Source organism: Danio rerio, chromosome 7 (assembly GCF_049306965.1).
Source record: "Danio rerio strain Tuebingen ecotype United States chromosome 7, GRCz12tu, whole genome shotgun sequence".
Classification (NCBI taxonomy): Eukaryota; Metazoa; Chordata; class Actinopteri; order Cypriniformes; family Danionidae; genus Danio; species Danio rerio.
The window spans coordinates 2,711,977-2,735,820 of NC_133182.1; the positions used below are offsets into that span (position 1 = coordinate 2,711,977).

The window sequence follows — 23,844 nt, forward strand, 5'->3', positions numbered from 1 at the left end:
GCTTTTCTTACTTAGATTTTTTGTCTTGTTTCTAGTCCAAATATCTAAAAATTCCTAAATCAAGAAGAATTTTCTAGACAAGCAAAACATACTGTCTTGTTTTGAGAAATAATATGCCAATATTAAGTGAGTTTTTCTGTAAAACAAGCAAAATAATCTGCTAATGAGGTAAGCAAAATAATCTTACGTCAAAAGAAAAAACAAGATTATTTTGCTTACCCCATTGGCAGATTATTTTGCTTGTTTTACGGAAAAACTCACTCAATATTGGCATTTTATTTTTCAAAACAAGACAATATGATTTGCTTGTCTAGAAAATGCTTCTTGATATAAGAAATTTTAGATATTTAGACTAGAAATAAGACAAAAAATCTAAGCAAGAAAAGCATTTTTTGCAGTGTAATGATTAAAAAGAGTGAGGTTAAGGCAAAAAAAAAAGCTAAAAAATAAAAATAAAAAAAAAATAGTGGGACTGCTGAGATTGCAAGCAGCTAAGGACACCGGCCCTCGCAGCCAAAAAATGGACCAGCGCACCGGGAATTCCCGGTCCTCTCGATTAGCCAATCCTGGGCAACATTGTAAAAATGCTCTGCTTAAGCACTATTTGCAAAGATCATACAAAGATGTGACTCTTTAAGGCCACCTAATATAAGTAAGGTCTTTGATTTGAACAAAATCTACAACAAAACTTTCAGCTGACACCAATACCAAACATTGGGAAAATGCCTACAGTAATATACAGTACAAGTTTTTTTTTTTTTTGTAAAAAAAAAAATATTGACAATGGGTTTGATCCATTAATCGCTTCGAAATATAAAGACAAGCATAAGAAAAAAATACAAAATGACAATTGAAAGTTATTTTTGCTATTCCATATTTCTTCTAATGACATTAACTTTTGTCATATAATGAAACATTCCTTTAATAAGATTAATAAAAAGCCAGTGCTATATGAAATGAACATATTTTGCTGCAAATGAAACCAGGATATGCACTGACTGAAGTGTAGAGATTTTCTTGTCTTTTATTCTGTCACAGACTTACCTAGTAAAACAAGTAGAGGAAGAGTTGTCTGGATCATTTCTGTTGTTTAGAGTTGTTTACTAAAGAAAAATATAAATAAACAAATGAGGCATAAAAAACAAGAAAATTGTTATTTGGTGCAAGTTATTAAAGTTACACATGTAGCAGGTCTAAAACGCATTAAGTAGGAATAAAAATTTTTTTAAATTTTAGTTGAAGTACTTTAACACTAAAATCTTAAACGAAATATATATTTAAAAACACACTATGAATCAACTTTATACTGACTTCCTGCTACTAACAAAACGTGCAACATACACAACACAACATACACACGAAGACACCAGCTTCATGAATTAAGCATTTTAAAAACATATTGCAAATTGTTTGATGAACATTCAATATTAAACCTTTTGCTATTCCATCTTATTTATCATCTTTAAATTAAAGAAACAGTCCTCAAATAAACTGATATAGAAACAGTGTTCACTTAAACATTCCCCTGTAAAATAGTCCATTATTCTTAAGCACTTTGAAAAATTAATCTGATCCTCATTCATCTGCAATCAAAGAGACTAAAAACAATAATAGCTGGCTTTGTGAACATCTGAATGACTCTCTATAGCTTGTACCATTATTAAACCTTATAGATAATAAGCGTCTGATGTGTTACCTGTGATGTGGAAACAGTGGAAACAGACTGACTTCTGATTTCCATCCTGACTTTGTAACAACATGAAGATCCTTATTCAAATATCTGCATGAGCATGTGCAGTAACTAAGCTCATGCACATTTAAATGCAGCTTCTTCTTTTACATCATTTGAATATTTGACATTTTAGCAAAAGTCACTCGTGAAATGCAAGTCAAGAAAAACTGAATATTTCAGGCAGCTTGCAGCAACTCCATATTTAGTATTTTTGTGGTGCTTTGGCTGCAGTAAACACTATTAAATCTGTGTTTTAGGAAGTGTGCAATGCTCTTATGCTGCATTCACACCATCATTGCAAATATTTGAAGGCAGCGCGAATGAGCCGATTCACGGAAATGAAGTGGCCCGAGTAGAGCGTTGTGCGTGATTGACTTGCTTAATTCGCGTAAAGCATGTTTCGCTCAAAACGCTCCAGTTCGAAAATCTGAACTTCAGCGGACATTCGCACCGGGTTAACCAATTAGAAGCTTGCTCTCGGGCGGGGCGTGATTATGACGTAGCGTCTGTTGTTGGTGTCCCGGGGGAAATCCTCCAGCCGACACCAACAACAGTTGATCAAACTGGGCTGGGCTCAGTCAAAAGCACCGCCGAAAGCCTCCATCATCCAGGTATAGTTTCTGGAGGAGTTTATAAACTCAGAGCTGGTGCACCACTCAAAAGATCTAATAGACTCAGATACAGCTCCAAATGGATCAACGCTGTTTTTCAGCCTACATAAGGCATATAAACAGTTATTTTCTCAACAAAAACCATGTTGACAATTTAGCAACGAAGCTACCCAAATTTAAAAGCTTCCCAAATCCACATGCAGAGGTGTAAATGCAAAAATTTGGTCTCATTTTAAAGAAAACCCCTTGAATTTTCATAAAACACTATTGAACATGTTTAAATATCTGTATATGTTGTCAGTGTTATAATAAACATCTAAAAGAAAGAGACGCGGTTTTTGTATTTTTTTTATAAACTCAAATTTGAAAGTGTTTAGTTTCAGTGTGGTCTAGCGTGCTGTAATTAATTTGGCTGGTTCCTGCACATGTCTGTAATATGCGAAGTGTTGTATAAGCAGGAAATGGTTCAGTCTAGATTTACCCCCATGCAGTTTATGTAACGGTATAGCCCTGATGTGTGTTTGTGTGTGTAGTTGAAGATGTAGCCTTTTGCGACGGCCCGCGACCCACAAACTCACTACTGCCACCTGCTGTGGCACCCTGTGAGCTTCGAGCGGTGATAGTGCTCACCACAGAGTGGTGCGTGTCAGAATGGTTCCCGTGCCGCCGTGAGTAATTATGTAATGGACCCGGAATGGGTTCACTACCAGGTGTGGGATGCCCAACACCAGCAAAAAATAAATAAAAATAAAGAGTTCTCAAAAATGATGGCCTTATCCCAGAAGTGTAAAAAAGATGGTTTATTTACAAGGATAACGCAAAACAGTCCAGTGCAGATAAATGTACAGTGACCTATTTCCCAAAAGGTATGTACAAAAAAAAACAAAGTAACAACTCAATAAAACAAAAAAACAAAATACGATATATACAACACAAAACAATATATCTGCAATATATACGAAAGAAATCTATGTCACACAGACAATAGATTGATAAAGGGGATTGCTTACGGTTCTGCCACAACACGCTCGCTAGCCAGGTGAACTGACCCCGTTTCTGAGTCTGCCGTCTCCTTTTAAAGGCTAGACTCCGCCCCCTTTTTGGAGCATACCATAAACAGGTAAATTCAGGTAAACGTCTACATCACACCATTAAACATTTAAATGTGGCATCTCTAAATATAAAAGCACACAGCTACTAATAATATCTGACATACATACATACATCAAACAACCAACAATCAGAGGTTTAAAGACATATAAATCGCTCCTCTACAACGCTGGCTGTACCCTACAAACACAAACAATTGGTACGGTTGGCGCTTCTGTGATTGGTGCTGCCATGGCGCGGCCGGTGACGTCATAAGCCGGCGCCATTCGCTCGCTCGGTTTGGCCGGCACAACACTGAAGACCAACTTTCCCGGACAAATGACGAAACAAAAACACAAAGACACGAACATAAAGGTGTTTGTAAATGTATGCTTAATGTTAACCTGCGGGAAAATGGAGATATGGAATGGATGACTGGATGCGTGCGAGATGACAGGGCCCTTTGTCACTAGCAGCATACTGAGAGGAAAAGGAGAGGTGAGTAGACATATGCATGTGCGTATGTATGTGCGTGTCTGTGAGCGTCTGGGTGTGTGTGAACCAGTGCGGTCGCCAGAGATAAAGGGAAGAAGCCCGGCTACTTCACAGTATCCTCCCCCTCTCCATGCCGCGCACTGTCTGGGAACCTTGACAGGTAGTCGGCTACAAGATTACTCCTCCCAGGGCAATGACTGATCTTAAATTGAAAGGGCTGCAGAGATAGGTACCACCGAGTTACTCGAGCATTGTGGTCTTTCATTGAGTTGATCCACGTCAGTGCCCGATGGTCTGTCTGTAGGTCAAACTCCCGCCCCAGGAGGTAGTATTTCAGGGATTCTAGGGACCACTTTATCGCCAGACACTCCTTCTCCACTGTAGAGTAACGCGTTTCCCTGGGCAACAGCTTCCTACTCAGGAATACCACAGGTCGCTCTCGTCCAGCTGGTCCTTGGGCCAGTACTGCACCTATCCCTCTCTCCGATGCCTCTACTTGTACAAGGAATCTTTGAGAGAAATCCGGACTCTTCAGCACAGGTTGTGCACACAGTCTCTCTCTCAATACTGTCCAGGCCTGCTCACAGGCTTCAGTCCAAATGACTGGGTTCTTTGTACCTTTCTGGAGTAAATCAGTCAAAGGTGCTGCAATTGCTGCGAAATCAGGGATGAAGCGACGATACCAGCCCAGTAGTCCTAGAAAGGATCGAACCTCTTTCTTGGTCCTAGGTCGTTGGCTCTTCTTGATCGCTTCGACTTTATCTACCTGTGGCCTGAGTCCACCATTGCCCAGTATATAGCCCAGATAATTAGTCTCACCTCGTCCCCATTCACATTTCACCACATTTAAGGACAGGCCCGCTGCTTGTATCTTCTCCAGGGTCTGTCTTAAGTGCTTTAAATGATCCTCCCACGTGTGACTGTAGATCACTACGTCGTCTAGGTAAGCAGCTGCGTATTCCTCACAACCCTGGAGAACTTGGTCCATCAGGCGTTGGAAGGTAGCAGGTGCCCCATGTAATCCAAAGGGAAGTACCGTGAACTGGTATAGCCCAACAGGTGTTCTGAAGGCAGTCAGGGCTTTAGATGAGTGATGGAGGGGCACCTGCCAATAACCTTTACACAAATCCAGTGTGGTTATGAAGCGGGCCTGCCCTATTCTCTCCAGTAAGTCATCTATTCTAGGCATCGGGTAAGCATCAAACTTCGACTGTGAATTTAATTTCCTGAAGTCCACACAGATCCTCAGTGATCCATCTTTCTTTGGCACAATCACAATAGGACTGCTCCACTCCGATGATGATGGTTCTATCACCCCAAGTTGTTTCATCGTCTCGATTTCTTCCTTCAGTGGCTTTAACAGTTTCTCTGGTATACGGTATGGTCTTTGCCTTGATGGTGTAGGGTCTGTTAAGTGGATGGTATGTTGAGTTACCTCTGTCCTGCCTGGTCTCTCCTGGAACAGCAAAGGGTACTTGCTTAGTAGCTCTTGTAACTCCTTTTTCTTGTTTTCCTCCAGATGATTCAGCTTCAGTTCTGCAGCTTCTCTCGGAGTAACCATTTCTTCAGCAGGTTCTTCATCCTCCTCCTTGACTTCTCTCACCATCAATGTCTTCTCTGGTTCCTTTCTCTCTTTCCACTCCTTTAGCAGGTTCACGTGGTAAATTTGTCGAGTCTTCTTCCTCTCAGGTTGGAGTATTTCATATGTCACTGGACCCATCTTCCTGGTGATTTCGTATGGCCCCTGCCATTTTGCTAAAAGTTTGTTTGTTGATGTAGGTAGTAATAACAGTACCTTCTGTCCAGGTTGGAACTGCCGTAGTCTGCTCTTCATATCATACCATCTCTTCTGTTTTGTCTGTGCCTCTTTTAGGTTCTCCATCGCCTGCTCCCTGTAGGTATCCAGCTTGTCTCTCATCTCCAAGATGAACTTCACAATGCTGCTGTCCTCTGCCACTGTTGGAGATTTCGTCCACGCCTTTTTAAGGATGTCCAAAGGTCCCTGGACTGGCCAGCCATACAGCAGCTCAAATGGTGCAAATCCGGTGGATGCCTGTGGCACTTCTCTGTAAGCAAACAGTAGGAATGGTAACCACTTGTTCCAGTCTTTACCTGTGTCTGAAACGAACTTCCTCAGCATACTCTTTAAGGTCCCATTGAAACGTTCCACCAATCCATCAGTCTGAGGGTGGTAAGGTGTTGTTTTCAGAGCTTTGATGCCTAGCTGCTGGTGAAACTGTGTCATTACCCGTGACATAAAGTTTGTTCCCTGGTCTGTGATGATCTCATCCGGGATTCCAACCCTAGAAAACAGTTCAGTAAGAGCTTGAACAACTTTTGATGTGGTCACTGTGCGGAGTGGGAAAGCTTCGGGGTAACGAGTGGCGTAGTCGCAAACGACTAGGATGTAGCGATGTCCGGCACTACTTCTTTCAAGTGGCCCTACTATATCCATAGCTATGCGGCGGAAGGGGGTTGAAACAATGGGAAGTGGCTGTAATGGTGCTTTGTCTCTGTGGCGCACTGCACTGGTAGTCTGACATGTGCTGCATGTGTTGCAATATGTCTGGACGTCAGTGTACATGGTTGGCCAAAAGAAACGTGTACTGATGCGTGCATGTTTTCTGAAATGCTAGATGTCCTGCCCATGGTAGTGTGTGTGCTAGGTGTAACACAATAGAACGGACAGACATGGGTACAACCAAACGTTTAACCTCTTTGACCTGCACATACAAAACATCATCAATGATAACAAAATGTTCATCATTCACAGTGGCATTGTTTGGGTTCTCAGCTCTTTTAAACAGTTTTTCCAAAGACTCATCATTTTTTTGCAGCTCAGAAATGTTTTCTGGTATTTGCCAATTCTTAGCTTCTAAGCCGTCTAATTGTGCTTTCTTAACTGGCGCACCCAGTTTTTTTAACAGTCTTTTCTGTTTTCTAGTTTTTCTCTCACCCTTGGTTGCACCTTGCAGTAGACTATCATCCAAGTCTGGCAACGGTAGCAAACCAGTCTTAGCTTGAGCACGTGTCACAACAGTCAACACATTTTCAGTTTCATTTAGCCCTGCACAGTTCATTTTGATAGTCTTGCTACACAGTTCATTCAAAATTGGTAGATCTCGACCCAAAATCATGTCAACTGACAAATTAGTGACAACGGCCACATTCAAAAGATACATTTCATCTTGAATATGAACAAGCACTTCAGCCTTTGGATAGCTTTTAACATCCCCATGAATGCAGCATACATCTGTGGTATTTGCATAGTCAATATTGTTTACCTGGCATGATTTAATCAGGGAAATTGAACTTCCTGTGTCTAGCAATGCTTTAAGTTCACGACCGTTCACCACCACATTCAACATATCAACACTCTGAGACATTAAATAGTCACTGTTAGCATCACCCTCACGTGGTACGTAGCACATACCCGTTAGCTTAGGCTTTCTTGCTGGGCAAACTGAGGCTTTGTGTCCATATTGACGACATGCATAACAGATCAATTTAGGTGTCAGTTCAGTCTCAAGTTCCTGTGTATGTCGGTTATCAGTATTGTGACGAATGTGTCGTGTACTACCTCTTTCAGGTTGCGTGCGCAGACCGGAGCGATGAGCATTAGCGTACTGCTGGGCTAACTGTGCTGCTGCCAGTCCTGTGCTTGGCTCATGCTGTTTTACCCAGATCCTGGCTTCCGGTTTCATGACCCGTAGTAGTTGCTCCAGAATAATCTGCTCACCGATTTCCTCCACCGAATGAATGTCTGGTCGAATCCAGCGCTGATATAGATGTTTCAGGCGATAATACGTTTCTGTCGGAGATTCTCCTTCCGGCGTTGATGCTGCTCTAAAGCGCTGCCGATAGCTTTCCGCCGACACATTGAATTTCTGCAACAGAGAGTCTTTTAATTGTAAGTAATTATCAGCACTGACCTCATCCATTGCCAGATAAGCCTCCAGCGCTCGACCGGTTAATAGGGGTACCAGCCGACAGCTCCATTGCTCCTTGGGCCACTGCCATGTCTGCGCCAGACGTTCAAAGCGCCGTAGATAGTTCTCCATGTCGTCACCCATCTGAAACGGTGGCAACGGCGTTTCTGGACGGTGTGCAAACTGGGCCCGGTGATGTGATGGAAGTGCGGGTGGTGGTGGGGTAGGTGGTGGCAGCGAAGACTCCCCTGTGTTTTCTCTTTCAGGCTCTGGTGAAGGGTTGCCTGTTGGTCGTTCCGGTGCTGCCTGCACCGCCTGCTGGACCGTCACTCGCAAACCCTGCAGTTCCCGAAGAAACATCTCTTCTCTTGTTTTTTGTGCTTTGAGGAAATCCCTCATCAGGCTCTCCATGCCTCCACTGGACTCCGTCGAAGGATCAAGGCTGCTGTAAGGCTCTGTAGCTTCCTCATCATCCTCTGATGACAGCCTACGCCAAGCTGCGTCCTTCACAGCGGATCGTAGCCCCGCCTTTCGACCTCTCGTTGTCCTCTTCCGGGTGGCCATCTCACTTCTGACACCAACTGCGATGGCCCGCGACCCACAAACTCACTACTGCCACCTGCTGTGGCACCCTGTGAGCTTCGAGCGGTGATAGTGCTCACCACAGAGTGGTGCGTGTCAGAATGGTTCCCGTGCCGCCGTGAGTAATTATGTAATGGACCCGGAATGGGTTCACTACCAGGTGTGGGATGCCCAACACCAGCAAAAAATAAATAAAAATAAAGAGTTCTCAAAAATGATGGCCTTATCCCAGAAGTGTAAAAAAGATGGTTTATTTACAAGGATAACGCAAAACAGTCCAGTGCAGATAAATGTACAGTGACCTATTTCCCAAAAGGTATGTACAAAAAAAAACAAAGTAACAACTCAATAAAACAAAAAAACAAAATACGATATATACAACACAAAACAATATATCTGCAATATATACGAAAGAAATCTATGTCACACAGACAATAGATTGATAAAGGGGATTGCTTACGGTTCTGCCACAACACGCTCGCTAGCCAGGTGAACTGACCCCGTTTCTGAGTCTGCCGTCTCCTTTTAAAGGCTAGACTCCGCCCCCTTTTTGGAGCATACCATAAACAGGTAAATTCAGGTAAACGTCTACATCACACCATTAAACATTTAAATGTGGCATCTTTAAATATAAAAGCACACAGCTACTAATAATATCTGACATACATACATACATCAAACAACCAACAATCAGAGGTTTAAAGACATATAAATCGCTCCTCTACAACGCTGGCTGTACCCTACAAACACAAACAATTGGTACGGTTGGCGCTTCTGTGATTGGTGCTGCCATGGCGCGGCCGGTGACGTCATAAGCCGGCGCCATTCGCTCGCTCGGTTTGGCCGGCACAACACTGAAGACCAACTTTCCCGGACAAATGACGAAACAAAAACACAAAGACACGAACATAAAGGTGTTTGTAAATGTATGCTTAATGTTAACCTGCGGGAAAATGGAGATATGGAATGGATGACTGGATGCGTGCGAGATGACAGGGCCCTTTGTCACTAGCAGCATACTGAGAGGAAAAGGAGAGGTGAGTAGACATATGTATGTGCGTATGTATGTGCGTGTCTGTGAGCGTCTGGGTGTGTGTGAACCAGTGCGGTCGCCAGAGATAAAGGGAAGAAGCCTGGCTACTTCACACCTTTTCTGTTTTGCGTGTAGCCCGCAGTGCTTGTATTAGCCTAATAGCGACAAAAAGTAAAAGTTACAACACGAAGTTCGCCCAACTTTAAAATGATTTTGAGGTAGAGGAGGTGGGAAAGGGTTGTTATCGCAGCTTGCGCCTATGGTTTATGTGCTTTATGATGTCCTCCACCATTAAGAGGAATGTGTGGGTTTAAGCGAGATCTCAGGTCTGGTGAGAGCAAATTGTGGCGACTGACCACTTTCCTCCATGTTTCCTCTGTTGTTGCTGTGGAGAAGTTGAATGATGTACAGAGTGGAACGCCTCAATAAATCTGATCTGCCTGTTTACATGACAGTCGCATTGTCACATGACCAATTTATATCTGATTTATTTCCACATATGAAGGAGGCTTGAAACCAATCTCTGATTATCTGATTGCATGCGCTTGTTTTCCTGTTTACATGGTCATAGAAAAGATCTGATCTGCGTCACATTTGATCAAAAAAGAATTCCGAATTGGGTTACATTTAACTGGCAGTGTAAACGGGGCCAGAGACACGCCTTTTGCGCAAAATGCATCCGAGCGTAGTTTCTGAATCCCCTAAAATATTTAGGATTCGGCTTTTACTTTCGCTTTCTAAAGTCTCTGTTATCAGTATGAGTTTGGATGTGGCAGATCCTAATTGGGTGCCATGGTTGCTCACCAATTGGTTCAAAGCAAATAAATGCGAGTGTGCGCTAGCTTCTGGAGGACGGTGTGGCTACTTGGCCGTCCTCGTGTCAAGACCATCTCTTTATTTCTGCTACCTTATGTTTATTTATTTTTATTTTTTGCATTACTTATGTGTAGTTAAAGTTAGTTATTTTCTTTATTATTCCCTAGACGTTTGTTTGTTCCTTGATTTGTTGTTCAATTAAGTTGTATGTATAATAAATAAGCTGCGTATATTTTCTTTTGTTGTTTGAGCTCTTTTAAGTTGCGACTTGAACGAGGGGATCGTAACAATACTTTATCAGACATCCCAAGTTGGGAAAAGTAATTTCCGAGGGACACAGAGATGATTTGCGGGAGGTCACGGGAGAGTGGGTGCCTGAAGAGGGGAGGGGGCTATCTGAAGAGCGGTGGGGGCGTGTGCGTGCGATGTACCTGAAGAGCGGTGGGGGTGAGTTGTGCCCATATACCTGAAGAGTGGTGGAGGGTGAGTTGCGCCGATGTACCTGAAGAGCAGTGGAAGGTGAGTTGCGCCGATGTACCTAAAGAGTGGTGGATGGTGAGTTGCGCCGATGTACCTGAAGAGCTGGGAGGGATGTGGTGGAGACTAGTTAAGGTCCAGGCAGGAGAGGCGTGATTTCCGGGAGATTATCATTAGATAGCAGTCATCCAGGAGTCTTTATGCATTTTCTGGATACTCCCGGAACTTCCGGGAGACTTAGGATATCTGCTTTATACATATCCTAAATGCTTTGTCAATACTGTACAAAATATGTGCATGGCTTCCAAATAGCATAGAGAAATAGTGGATTTCTTTTATTTCAACAGCCTTTTTTTATCTACTATTTAATCTATTAGAACTTTTTAAATATTTTTATTTGTCTACTATTTCTATGTTTTTTGTTTCTTTTTGCACATATTTACCTTTTCCTTTTACCTGTAAAACAACAGAAAGCAAATACCTGCAGCCCATCAGCTGTTGTTTGCACTGTAATTTACATGTCCAACCCAGAGAATCTATGGTTTCAGCCAACTCCACACATTTAAATGTGCATTTAACAAATTAATTGTATTACTTTAATTTGTTGCAGACACAAACACGGGATGTTAATTTACAAATATCTAACTTACAGAGAGATAACTTACATGTTCCTTCTTTAAAGCTAAAGCATTTGTTTTCCTATGCATGCAGTTCTTGCAAGACTTCAGTGATTTTATTGTGAAAACAATTAATAAAACTGCACAAACAGGACATTCACGGTTAAAAGCGGCATCTGAAATGGGTCATTTAGTGGATATTTTCATACTCCACCATGATTTTAAAGCACTGCCGAAGTCCGGATGTAAATCAGTGTGGTTGAGCTCATACCGACACATTTTGCATCTTTAAAACCGGTTTTGCATGGATTGCTCATAAATTTTGACAAGCAAACCTGAACCGCAGTTAGAAAAACAAACAGAACTGGAGCTCATATACGTAAAGAGTAAACAATCATTTTATTAAACAGTGGTAAACGTGCAAACCTACATGGGCAGGTAAAATGAATAGGTGTTTATGTCCAAATGTTTTTTTTATAAAATTACACGCGTCTATGGTGTACATTTCCACTTAGAAGCTAATTTTTCTGGAAACAGGAGCTGGTGTTTTAGCAATGCTACTAGCATTTGAAAAAGCCACAGAAAAAGTATATTCTTTAAATTTATTTTTAACATGATCATGTTTTTGTCATTATTAACAATTTTTTTATAATACAAAATAAACAAAAAATATATAAACAAGAATTGGCATAATACATCTTGTTTAAATAAATGGGGAAGGGTTAAAATAAATGAGAAAAAAAGCTTTAAAATTAGTTGCCAAACAATGTTTTAAACATCATATAATAAAATTGGCATTTATTTAATTATCCAGTCATTGGGAATGTGTGGGAGCTTTTAATTTTCATTTTTTCAATGATTTACAACATGCACTACATATGCTAGGTTTAACTCCTGTGTTGGGTCAAAATGGAAAAAAAGCTAATATTGGGATAATATTTTTATTTATTTATTTATTTTTATAACCCAACCATTAGGTTTGTCTACATTTGATTCAGTGCAAGGTTAAAACAACCCAACATTTTTTTAGTTTCTAAATTTTATACTTAATTTCTAAAAACACAGGGCTTCATGATCTGATATTTTAGCAATAATAAGATCAGACAATTTGGGAGATAAGTGTGTGCTATTCTTGTAAAACAAATTTCTTTTAAAAGCATGCATAGTTTATACATACACATTCATTCTTGAAAAGGTCACCCATGACCCAAAAAAAAAAAAAAAAAAAAAAATCTTGAGTAACAAGTTTCTCTACACTAGGTTTGCTTCCTGAAGTGTTAACTTGAAGCCACAAAACTCTCATTTTAGTGTTTGAGAGAGAGTTACATTTAGTAAATAAAGATCCTAAAAATTAAAATTACATTTAGAGCTCTATTTTAACGATCTAGGCAATCTAAAGGCTCCTACACACCGGGATGCTTTTCGTTTGTGTTAATCGTTAGCGTTTTACGAGACATTTTTTTCGCACTCAAACCTAATCTATTTTTTACTGGCGTCAATCAGAAGTGTGCAAAATCACTCCTTAAAGTTAGATGGTGCTAAACAACTTTAATCTTCTGACACCTGCTTATAACACAGAAGAAGAGGAAGAGAGGAAGTTCACATGCTTGTTGTTAAAGTTACTGTTGACTCGAACAAGCATGGATGGTTTAAGCAGCAGCTCCAGCTATAGCGATGAAGAAATGATTATTCACCAGAGCAATAAGCAGCTGCACATTCATATCGCCTCTGGGCGTCTTCTTCAATGTGCTTTCGCATTGACAGTTTTGTGCTTGAGCGCCTCCAAGTGCTGATTACTATACCTTCAGCAGCTCCGTGCACGTGAACAAAAGTGCCGATCTGATTGGTGGAGAAGGTTTTGCCGCGGCGCGTCAAAACAAAAAAAGTGAGCATGAGACATTTTTTTTTTTAAATGACGCTATTGCACCTGGCATTTTGCGTGTTGGTGTGCACGATCACATTGACGCCCTTTATTTAAACAAATGGCTTTAAAATTCGACGAAAAACACGAGCAAAAAACATCTCGGTGTGCAAGTCTAAATCTAAAGTTTTTTTTATTAAAACAAATATAATTCTGCATATAATAAATAATAATGCTAACAATCATATCATTATAATAAAAACGCAAGTTGTCATGAATAAACTGAAAAAAGCACCCAAGACATGAAGGCGGAGGTGATTTTTATATCTATGTAGTTAAATATTAATAAAATATTAAAACATTTTTGTAACATTTTAATCCTTAATCCTTTTTTCCATATGTAAAAATATTTATGTATTGATCATGTTCCTGTGTGTATTATTCATGTGAACCTAAATAGGCTCATGACTAACGCACTCTGCACTGGACTTTAGAGCAGCTTTTAGTTGGTCAATCATGTGCTCTATTTTAGTTCCTCAAAATAACAACGCGCCAACAATACGCCTTAACACACCGCCTTTTCAGACCAGCACACCCATTAGTCCACAAAGTGGTGCAAATGGATTTGCTATTTAAACAACGTGGCACAAAACGTGAAAATTACTGCTGCGCTGGTCTAAAAATAGCAACATATCACGCCAAACTTGCTTGCGTTTTTTTTTTTTACGTATCCACCATTAAGAACGCATCACTTTTATAGTTTCATGAAGACACATCTGGTTCATGACATGACACTAGAGCTGCACGATTAATCGAAAAAAGATGGCAATCTCGATTCGACCCTACACGATCTGAATTTAGCTTTTTTATTAAGCCAATTATATATTCAAGGTCAGGAGAGAAGGGTAAAGGCAGTCGCACAAGTCTTCACAGCAACATAGACAGCAATAAGCAGCATGGAAAGCTCCAAATGGCATTAAAATTGTCACATACAGTATTGTTAGTGTATAATTCACCCAGAATAGTAATTTCTATCTTAAATGTAATGATGTATTCGTGGGTGCAAAATGACACGTGAGCTGACGCACTGTTTGTTTACTACTGAGAGGATGCGCGGGTGTCCGCCATTGATGTCTACTTTAGTTAACAGAACTTGCATATGCTGTGAATGACAGCTAATAAGGTTGTAAATGATGTTCAGTTTGTTGCCCAGAGAGATCGTTTGCGGGAAGTATAATTTGCATGTGTGTGTTTTTTTCCAAAGTGACGGCAGTCATGACCGCACTCAGCAGTGAAAGTGAAACCAGTCTGCACATCATTTAGATCAGGGGTGTCCAAAGTCGGTCCTGAAGGGCCAGTGTCCTGCTGATCTTAGCTCCAGCTTGCTTCAACACACCTGCCTGGAAGTTTCTAGTATAACTAGTAAGAGCTTGATTACCTTATTCAGGTGTGTTTGATTAGGATTGGAGCTAAACTCTTCAGGAAACCGGCCCTCCAGGACCGAGTGTGGACACCCCTGATTTAAATGATCATATGGCGTTTTAGAGTTAAAATTAGGGCAAGCATTTGATATGTTTTCTTTCACAGCAAACACATGGTGTTGTGTATGAGAATAAATGTTTAACAGTGTCTGTATAGCAAATATAATGTCAAATATAATACAAGAAGGAATCAGATAATGTCAAATGTCTCATTTTTCCACAGGTCTCAAACATAATATTTCAACTATATAATTATGAATAGTTGTATTCTGATGTCGTCACTTTACTGTGAATTAACAAACAGGACATAATGAAAGTCTGTTCAAGTCAACCACTTCAAGTCTATACAAAATTGAGCATTTTAACCAGCGGTAGAGCTAAACATAGGCCTAATATTGTTGTTTTACCATATGTTTAAGAATAATATTAATAATAATAATAATAGCCTACTTATTTTAACCTTTTTTTTTTTACATCTACAGAATCATGAGACAACCCTGATCTTTATTTTAAGCAAAAAACAAAAAAAAAAAACAATTTTCATTTTAGCCAAATTGTGCAGCTCTACGACACACCGCAGACTTGTGCAGTGCAGTGGAGATTGCTGGATTTGCAACACATATATTTTTCAACTCCTTCTAACTACATGAAAGGTCTGTTTAACTGGAAGTACAATAGAGTAAAGAGCAGGATCTGTAATTATAACTGGATAAAATCAATAATGACTATTTGTGAGCGTCTGAATTATTTTCTATATCTTCTACTGCCTGCTTTCTTGATTCTGCAAATCTAGATAGTGAACTGAGCTGATGACATATTAGATTGGGAGGAGCTGTAACCTGTTACACTTGTTAAATAAACCAGTATTTGTAAGAGAGCTAAAAATCCAGACAGAAATTCAGACAGAGGCTGGTGTGCAGGAACAAACACTTGTTTTTCTTTTTCTTTTTTAAATGGCAAAAGTGTCAGTTCTTTAATGAAAACATAGGGTAAAAGAGTTTATAAAAACAGCATTTTACAGCTGAAAAAGTGTTTAATTGAAGAAAGAAAGTGAAGTGGAAACATTCAGTGCAGTGATCGCCATGAACTCCAGGTAAGATCAAACTCAGCTGTGTTTGTTGGTCGGTAAAATTTTCATTTTTTCCTTTAGCTAAAGCTAAAACAGTTTTTTCTTCTTACTGTAATAGGTGATACTACAATTTGTGCTTCTACAACATTCCCATTAATCATTACTGTAAAGAAAGGTGCTGTAGATTATATCTAAATACAGGTCACTGACTGCAAACCAGTGGACTGATGGAATTAAAAATTATTTCACTAAATAAATAAATAAATAAATCTTATATTATTGCAATTACGGTCACTGATTAAATCCAAACAATCTACTGCCATGAACAAGGAGGGGGAGTAATAATGGCATTTTAATCTAATCAAATAAATGCATAAACCAAAAGTAAAAACTGGGTGGATAAAAATAATTTAAATTCAAAATTTTCAACTAAGACTTTATTTAGTACAATAGGGATAATTTGAATGCATACGCTTCATCATCTATCAATTACAAGTCATCTCAGTATGTGGTGCAGTGGCTTAACAATAAGAGATTTGGACTTAAGATCTGAAGGTCAAAGTTCAAGTTTAAGAATGACTACATGTTCATCTCATATCCTCTCATTTTCGTTCATCAGCTCCTTGAAGTTTTCCACCCACCTTCTCACCTCAGTTGTCTTAGTACTTGTCAGCACATTTCCAACAGGCATCCTTTTAAATCCATCTTGGCTTTACACAAACTTCCCAGCAAACCAGCACATGTCTCTTTCCCCTTCCTCAAAGTCCAGCTTCTCAAAGATTTTCCAATTTCTTTGCATACCATTTCCTTGTACTCCTTGCTACTTCATTTCAAACTATTGCAATTTGCTTTTCCACAAACGTATTCCTCCTTATGCTTTCTTGAAATTCCTCATTCCGCCAACAAGCCTCTGTCTTTTCCCACTGCCCAGATATCATTCCAAATCATTATCACCATTTCTGCCATGGTCACCAAGTTGTTTCATAAGTCTTCCTCTTTATTTTTTTTTTTAACATTTTATGCTTGGTTCTGTCCTCACTTTCTCCCTCTAATTTACCTCCAAAGTCATCCTACAAACCAACATCTGATGCTACCTTTTAACATGATCCCGACACCACTCCGGTCTCTTTCAGGTTGATTGTTTCCTCTTTTTTTTCTTGCAAAATTTACTACCATATTGCCCTTACACATTCTTCCCCCAACACCACACCCCACCCATCACCTCTTCATCACTTCTGTTTCCTTTGTCCAACATTCCCACTGATATCCACTCCAACTACCACTCATTCTTCTTTAGGTACCCTCACCACAATCCAATTTCAATCCAGTCTTCTTTTACCAATCATAGTGCCAACATTGAACACCCTCAAGTTCACTTTCCTACCGTTGATCTTGTCTTGCTGTGTCTTTCTCTTCTTTTGACCTCCCCACTGCTACCCTGCCCATTTAAAAGAATTATGATGGGTTCACACAAAACACGGATCGCATCTCTTGCTGTAGATCAGGGCTCTCCAACCTTTTTTGTAGCACTAGATGGTGTTCGTAATGATAATTGTCAAAGATCAGGGGTGTGGGTGGTGGGGAATTTAGGAAGTGCAATCAAGTGTGTGTGAAAAATGTGGAATGTATGGTGCAGAATTGCATATTTTGCAACAGTTCACATAATTCAGCTTGAGCTAAATTTATGTGAGGTGAAAATCAAAATCACCACTAATAATCAGAGTGAGTGATGGAGTGCTCCGCATTTGGTGTAAGCCCACCATAAATAATAATGGGATGAAGTGGAATCCCGTGAAGGTAATTTCAAGAGTTCACTTAGCTGATTATAAAGCTTGTTTGGCATGCTGTCCCAGAGCCCTGACCTCATATTAGGGCGTACTCACACTATGCTATCTGAACCGTGCCCAGGCCCTTTTCCCAGATCGTTTGAGAAGTGTTAGTAATCAGAATCAGGCTTAGGCACGGTTCACTTGGCCAGCCCTGGCCCGGTTGGAAGAGGTGTGCCAGAGCGCGGTTCACTAGGGCTTTGGCGCGGTACGCTTGTGTGTGAGTGCAAAACAGGCCTGAGATCAAAACTAAAAGCGAGACGTGACTTTTAAGAGACTGTTTGATATGGATTTATTAATCATTCTTACGGTTCAGTGAACGCAAACAGTCATAGTTTATTAAAGACGCAAACCCCTCACTGCACGACAGCTGCACCTTCAGCAAACCTTCTAATTCCTGCAGCACGAGGACTTTATGATTGTTTATGAGAATCAGCAGCGGCTGATCTGTTTGGCGAAATATTTGACTGTGTGTCACTGCACGAAACAATATAACTGAAGAAATCTCCACTGTGCTTGGCGAGAGCGCTCCTCTACTGAATAGCACATCATCGATGATGTAAGCGTGCCCAGGCCCGAATATAATGTGAGTGCGGACCGTCGGGGGAGACAGGAGAGGGGGACAAGGGTGCTTTGGCCCGGTTCAAGGCAACTGTACTTATTGCGAGTACGACCTAAGATTCGAGCATGGGGCTCCCTCTCGTTTGCAGGGTGAGAGGGAAGTTTGAGCTCAGGTGGGTCTCGAGAACCCTCTGCTTGTTTATGGCAAATGCAAATTAGGAATTACTAAGGAGAGACTTGGTTTGACTTCGATTTGAAACTGGAGATTAAGGGGGAAAACCCACGAAACATGGGGTGAACATGTAAACTCCACACAGAAATTTCAACTTGACCAGTTAAAGCCTTGAACCAGTGACATTCTTGCTGTGAGGCAACAGGGCTAACCACTAGGCAACTGTGCCTCTCTGTCAAGAAAAAAAAGGGTGGAGTAGGTGGTGGAAGGAGGGATTCTTTAAGACCAAGATGGCTAGGGTAAGATGCTCTGGTTATTCATAGTGAGTAAGTATATTTTTTGCCTCACATTTTCCGCCCAAGTAAAATTAGTTGCAAATAAAAACAATATTAAGACTTAAGACAAAATCTGCAGCAAATCAGTTACGAAATTATGCATCATTTGCCAACACACATGAACATTTGAAATAGCATTTGGTTTTAACACAGTATTAGGAATGCTAAAGGTTTTGGTAACAATAAAAAAAAGGTTATTCGCTGAAGAGAAACACACACACAAAAGTTAAAGATTCTAGACAAATTCAATAAAATAAGTATCCCAAGATCTATTCTCAAGCTGAGGATAAACAACTTCGAAAACAGCATTACAAGCTTTATTAAAAACAAACCAGTCTGATTTTATTCATCATATTTCCAGCAAGTCTTGATTTTACATTTCATTCTCCATGTAGTCATCATTGTTGTGATCAATGTTTGCTTTTAATGTTGGTTATACAGTAGTTATTAAACATATTTTAAGGCATTCACAGATGTATTAATGTAAAAAACAAAACTCCTTATTTTACAGAAAGCCAAAACTTCCACCACGCAGACCAACTTTGATTTGGCAAGGATCTCCAAAGCGATTCCGTCTAGACACAGAGAGAGTAGTGCTTGATGATAACGGGAAAGTCCGAAAATGGACTTACGGTACAAAAGACGCCAGTAAACAAAACAAAATCATTCTGCTGGTGGGAGAAACTGGTGCTGGTAAAACGACTCTCATCAACACCATGGTCAACTACCTAATGGGAGTGAAGTTTGAGGATGAAATATGGAATGAAATCACAGAAGAAGAAGGTGGAAATCAAACAGAATCCCAAACCTCTGAAATCACCATGTATGAGGTGTTTCATGTGAAGAGCTCCATTTCTCTCACCATCATTGATACTCCAGGTTACGGAGACACTAGAGGACTGGAGAAAGATCTGGAAGTTGCAGAGAATTTATCTGCTTTGTTCCAGAGCAGTGATGGAGTTCGAGAAGTCGATGCTGTGTGTTTTGTGATTCAAGCATCAAAGAATCGTCTCTCAGACAGACAACACTACATTATCAGCTCAATTCTGTCTCTGTTTGGGAAAGACATTGTGAACAACATCGTGTTTTTAATCACACACTCTGATGGTCTTCCTCCTAAAAATGTCCTCGGTGCCATTTATAAAGCTAAAATCCCCTGCAGACGAGACAGAAATGGTGAACCTGTTCATTTCCTGTTCAACAATCGTCAGGCTGAAGCTCGACACAATGAGAAACGCTACATTCGTGCTCAAAAAGACGCCTGGGAGGACAGTATGAATGGTATGAAGAACCTACTTGAATCTCTAGAAGAAAAGAACAGAAGAAGTTTAGAGTTGACTTCAGATGTGTTGCTAGAGCGCATTCAGCTAGAAGCATCTATTTGCAACTTGCAGCTGAGAATCCAGGAGAAGGAGCTGAAAAAGGCTGAGAAAATTCAGATTCAAGAAGCAATGACAAAAAACAAGGAAAAGATTGAACAGTGTAAAAACTTCAACATTAATGTAAGGAAGACAGTCAAAACAAAGGTGCTCATTGACAATGCGTCATGGAAACACAGAAAGGCGACGACCTGCACGGTCTGTGAGGAGAACTGCCATGAGTTTGACTGCTGGTGGGTTTCTGGTCCCAAGAAATGTGAAGTCATGAGAAATGGATACTGCACTGTGTGCACAGGGAAGTGCCACTACACTAAACACGTCAAGGAGAACAAGAAATACGTCTTCAGAACCTCAAGCATCATGATCGAGTTTGATATGATAAAAAAAGAATATGAAAAAGCCCAAAAACAAACCAAGACATATTTGAGTTTAATGCAAGATCTGGACAACGAGCTGAAGGAGATTGACGACCAAAAGGCAGTGTTTCTGTTCAATGCCTACAAAACCATCAAGCATCTGTCTCAGATCGCTCTAAAACCAGACTCCGCCTTCACCCTCCAGCATCTGGACTTCTTCATTCCCAGAGTGAGGGAGGCTGGGAAAGAAGAATGGGTTCGAGATCTGGAGGAGATGCGGAGAATCGCAGTGGCTGAAGAAGCCAATAAAGATGCTCTGAGTTACCTGAAAGCTGGACTGGCTAAACTCTTCCTTGCAGGCAAATGACTGAGTCTAATCCAAATAAAACAGTAAACATGAAGAAGACTGCAATGAGTTAAAAAACAAAAATAATAATAATATAAAAACAAAATAATTATGATTTAGGCTTTGACAATTGCAAATTCCTAAAATGAGTTTGTTTGAAACACTAGTTAAGCTTGGGAATTAAACAAATGTATAGCATTTTCTTATTTAGAATGATTTATGTGCCTGCAGAATGTTAAAGTTCCTCTTTGCGGATGATTATATCAAAGATTATAGAATACACAAGATGTTTCACTCGTATAGTTTTGAATGGGGATCATGTAATGGCCAATATGGCTGCTCCAGTAAAGAAAGCCAAGCCCGTTAGTAAAGGAGCCAATCATTGATCACTATAAACTGATTATTCTCTGGGGGAGATGCTCGGTAAAGATGTGTTTGTATGAAAGTTTTTGCAGATTCATTGTTATGTAACCTATGTATTAAAAGCTTAAAATGCTTTAAAATGGTTTGAGATTTTAATTGGTTTGAAAACAAATGTTCTCTGGTTATGTAATCTGTATTAAATAAATTTTGACAAGCAAACCTGAACCGCAGTTAGAAAAACAAACAGAACTGGAGCTCATATACGTAAAGAGTAAACAATCATTTTATTAAACAGCAGTAAACGTGCAAACCTACATGGGCAGGTAAAATGAATAGGTGTTTATGTCCAAATGTTTTTTTTATAAAATTACACGCGTCTATGGTGTACATTTCCACTTAGAAGCTAATTTTGCTGGAAACAGGAGCAGGTGTTTTAGCAATGCTACTAGCATTTGAAAAAGCCACAGAAAAAGTATATTCTTTAAATTTATTTTTAACATGATCATGTTTTTGTCATTAACAATTTTTTATAATACAAAATAGACAAAAATATTTAAACAAGAATTGGCATAATACATCTTGTTTAAATAAATGGGGAAGGGTTAAAATAAATGAGAAAAAAGTTTTAAAATTAGTTGCTAAACAATGTTTTAAACATCATATACTAAAATTGGCATTTATTTATTCATCCAGTCATTGGGAATGTGTGGGAGCTTTTCATTTTCATTTTTTCAATGATTTACAACATGCACTACATATGCTAGGTTTAACTCCTGTGTTGGGTCAAAATGGAAAAAGCTAATATTGGGATAATATTTTTTACATTTATTTATTTTTTTAACCCAACCATTAGGTTTGTCTACATTTGATTCAGTGCAAGGTTAAAACAACCCAACATTTTTTTAGTTTCTAAATTTTATACTTAATTTCTAAAAATACAGGGCTTTATGATCTGATATTTTAGCAATAAAAAGATCAGACAATTTGGGAGATAAGTGTGTGCTATTCTTGTAAAACAAATTTCTTTTAAAAGCATGCATAGTTTATACATGCACATTCATTCTTGAAAAGGTCACCCATGACCCAAAAAACAAAAAACAAAATCTTGAGTAACAAGTTTCTCTACACTAGGTTTGCTTCCTGAAGTGTTAACTTGAAGCCACAAAACTCTCATTTTAGTGTTTGAGAGAGAGTTACATTTAGTGAATAAAGATCCTAAAAATTAAAATTGCATTTAGAGCTCTATTTTAATCATCTATGCAGTCTAAAGGCTCCTACACACCGGGATGCTTTTCGTTTGTGTTTATCATCAGTGTTTTACGAGACGTTTTTTTCGCACTCATCCTAATCTACTTTTTACTGGCGTCAATCAGAAGAGTGTGCAAAATCACTCCTTAAAGTTAGATGGCGCTACACAACTTTAAGCATCTGACACCTGCTTATAACACAGAAGAAGAGGAAGAGAGGAAGTTCACATGCTTGTTGTTAAAGTTGCTGTTGACTCGAACAAGCATGGATGGTTTAAGCAGCAGCTCCAGCTATAGCGATGAAGAAATGATTATTCACCAGAGCAATAAGCAGCTGCACGTTCATATCGCCTCTGGGCGTCTTCTTCAATGTGCTTTCGCATTGACAGTTTTGTGCTTGAGCGCCTCCAAGTGCTGATTACTGTAACTTCAGCAGCTCCGTGCACGTGAACAAAAGTGGCGATCTGATTGGTGGAGAAGGTTTTGCGCGCGTCAAAAGTGAGCATAAGGCGTTTTTTTTTTTTTAAATGACGCTTTTGCACCTGGCGTTTTGCGTGTTGGTGTGCACAATCACATTGACGCCCTTTATTTAAACACAAGGCTTTAAAAGTCAACGAAAAACATGAGCAAAACACATCTCGGTGTGCACGGGCCTTAAGTTTTTTTTAATAAAACAAATATAATTCTGCATATAATAAAAAATAATGCAAATAATAATATCATTATAATAAAAAAGCAAGTTGTCATGAATAAACTGAAAAAAGCCCCCCAGACATGAAGGCGGAGGTGATTTTTATATCTATGTAGTTAAAGATTAATAAAATATTAAAACATTTTTGTGACATTTTAATCCTTAATGCTTTTTTCCATATGTAAAGATATTTATGTATTGATCTACATCCTGTGTGTATTAATCATGTGAAGCTGAATAGGCTCATAACTAACGCACTCTGCACTGGACTTTAGAGCAGCTTTTAGTTGGTCAATCATGTGCTCTATTTTAGTTCCTCAAAATAACAACGCGCCAACAATACGCCTTAACACACCGCCTTTTCAGACCAGCACACCCATTAGTCCACAAAGTGGTGCAAATGGATTTGCTATTTAAACAACGTGGCACAAAACGTGAAAATTACTGCTGCGCTGGTCTAAAAATAGCAACATATCACGCCAAACTTGATTGCGTTTTTTTTTTTTTACGTATCCACCATTAAGAACGCATCACTTTTATAGTTTCATGAAGACACATCTGGTTCATGACATGACACTAGAGCTGCACGATTAATCGAAAAAAGATCTCGATTCGACCCTACACGATCTTAATTTAGCTTTTTGTGGAGAGGTAAGCTTGATCGAACACCCAATAAGGGGGGAGAGCATGCTAGGAGCCCGGCGGCTAATCAGAAATGATAAATAACACTTGTCTTTCTAGTGATTGGGCCGGAGAGACTCCCTTCTTAAGGAGAA

At 39.6% G+C, this 23,844-nt stretch overlaps 2 protein-coding genes across 2 annotated transcripts in view; one reads left to right on the forward strand and one right to left on the reverse strand.

Moving 5' to 3' along the window:
• si:dkey-187j14.6 overlaps positions 1-23,844 on the reverse strand; it is a 90,371-nt gene that overhangs the window by 5,979 nt on the left and 60,548 nt on the right. Inside the window, exon 3 of the mRNA XM_021478124.3 lies at positions 1,045-1,103. Within this exon, the coding sequence (XP_021333799.3) occupies positions 1,045-1,081 (37 nt within the window). The 5' untranslated portion in view covers positions 1,082-1,103. The remainder of the gene's footprint in view (positions 1-1,044; positions 1,104-23,844) is intronic.
• Positions 15,568-22,209, forward strand: LOC141375247 (uncharacterized). Its single transcript, XM_073907884.1, has 2 exons — positions 15,568-15,816; positions 19,198-22,209. Exons 1-2 carry the CDS (start codon positions 15,806-15,808, stop codon positions 20,786-20,788), a joined length of 1,602 nt encoding a protein of 533 aa, XP_073763985.1. The 5' UTR covers positions 15,568-15,805; the 3' UTR covers positions 20,789-22,209.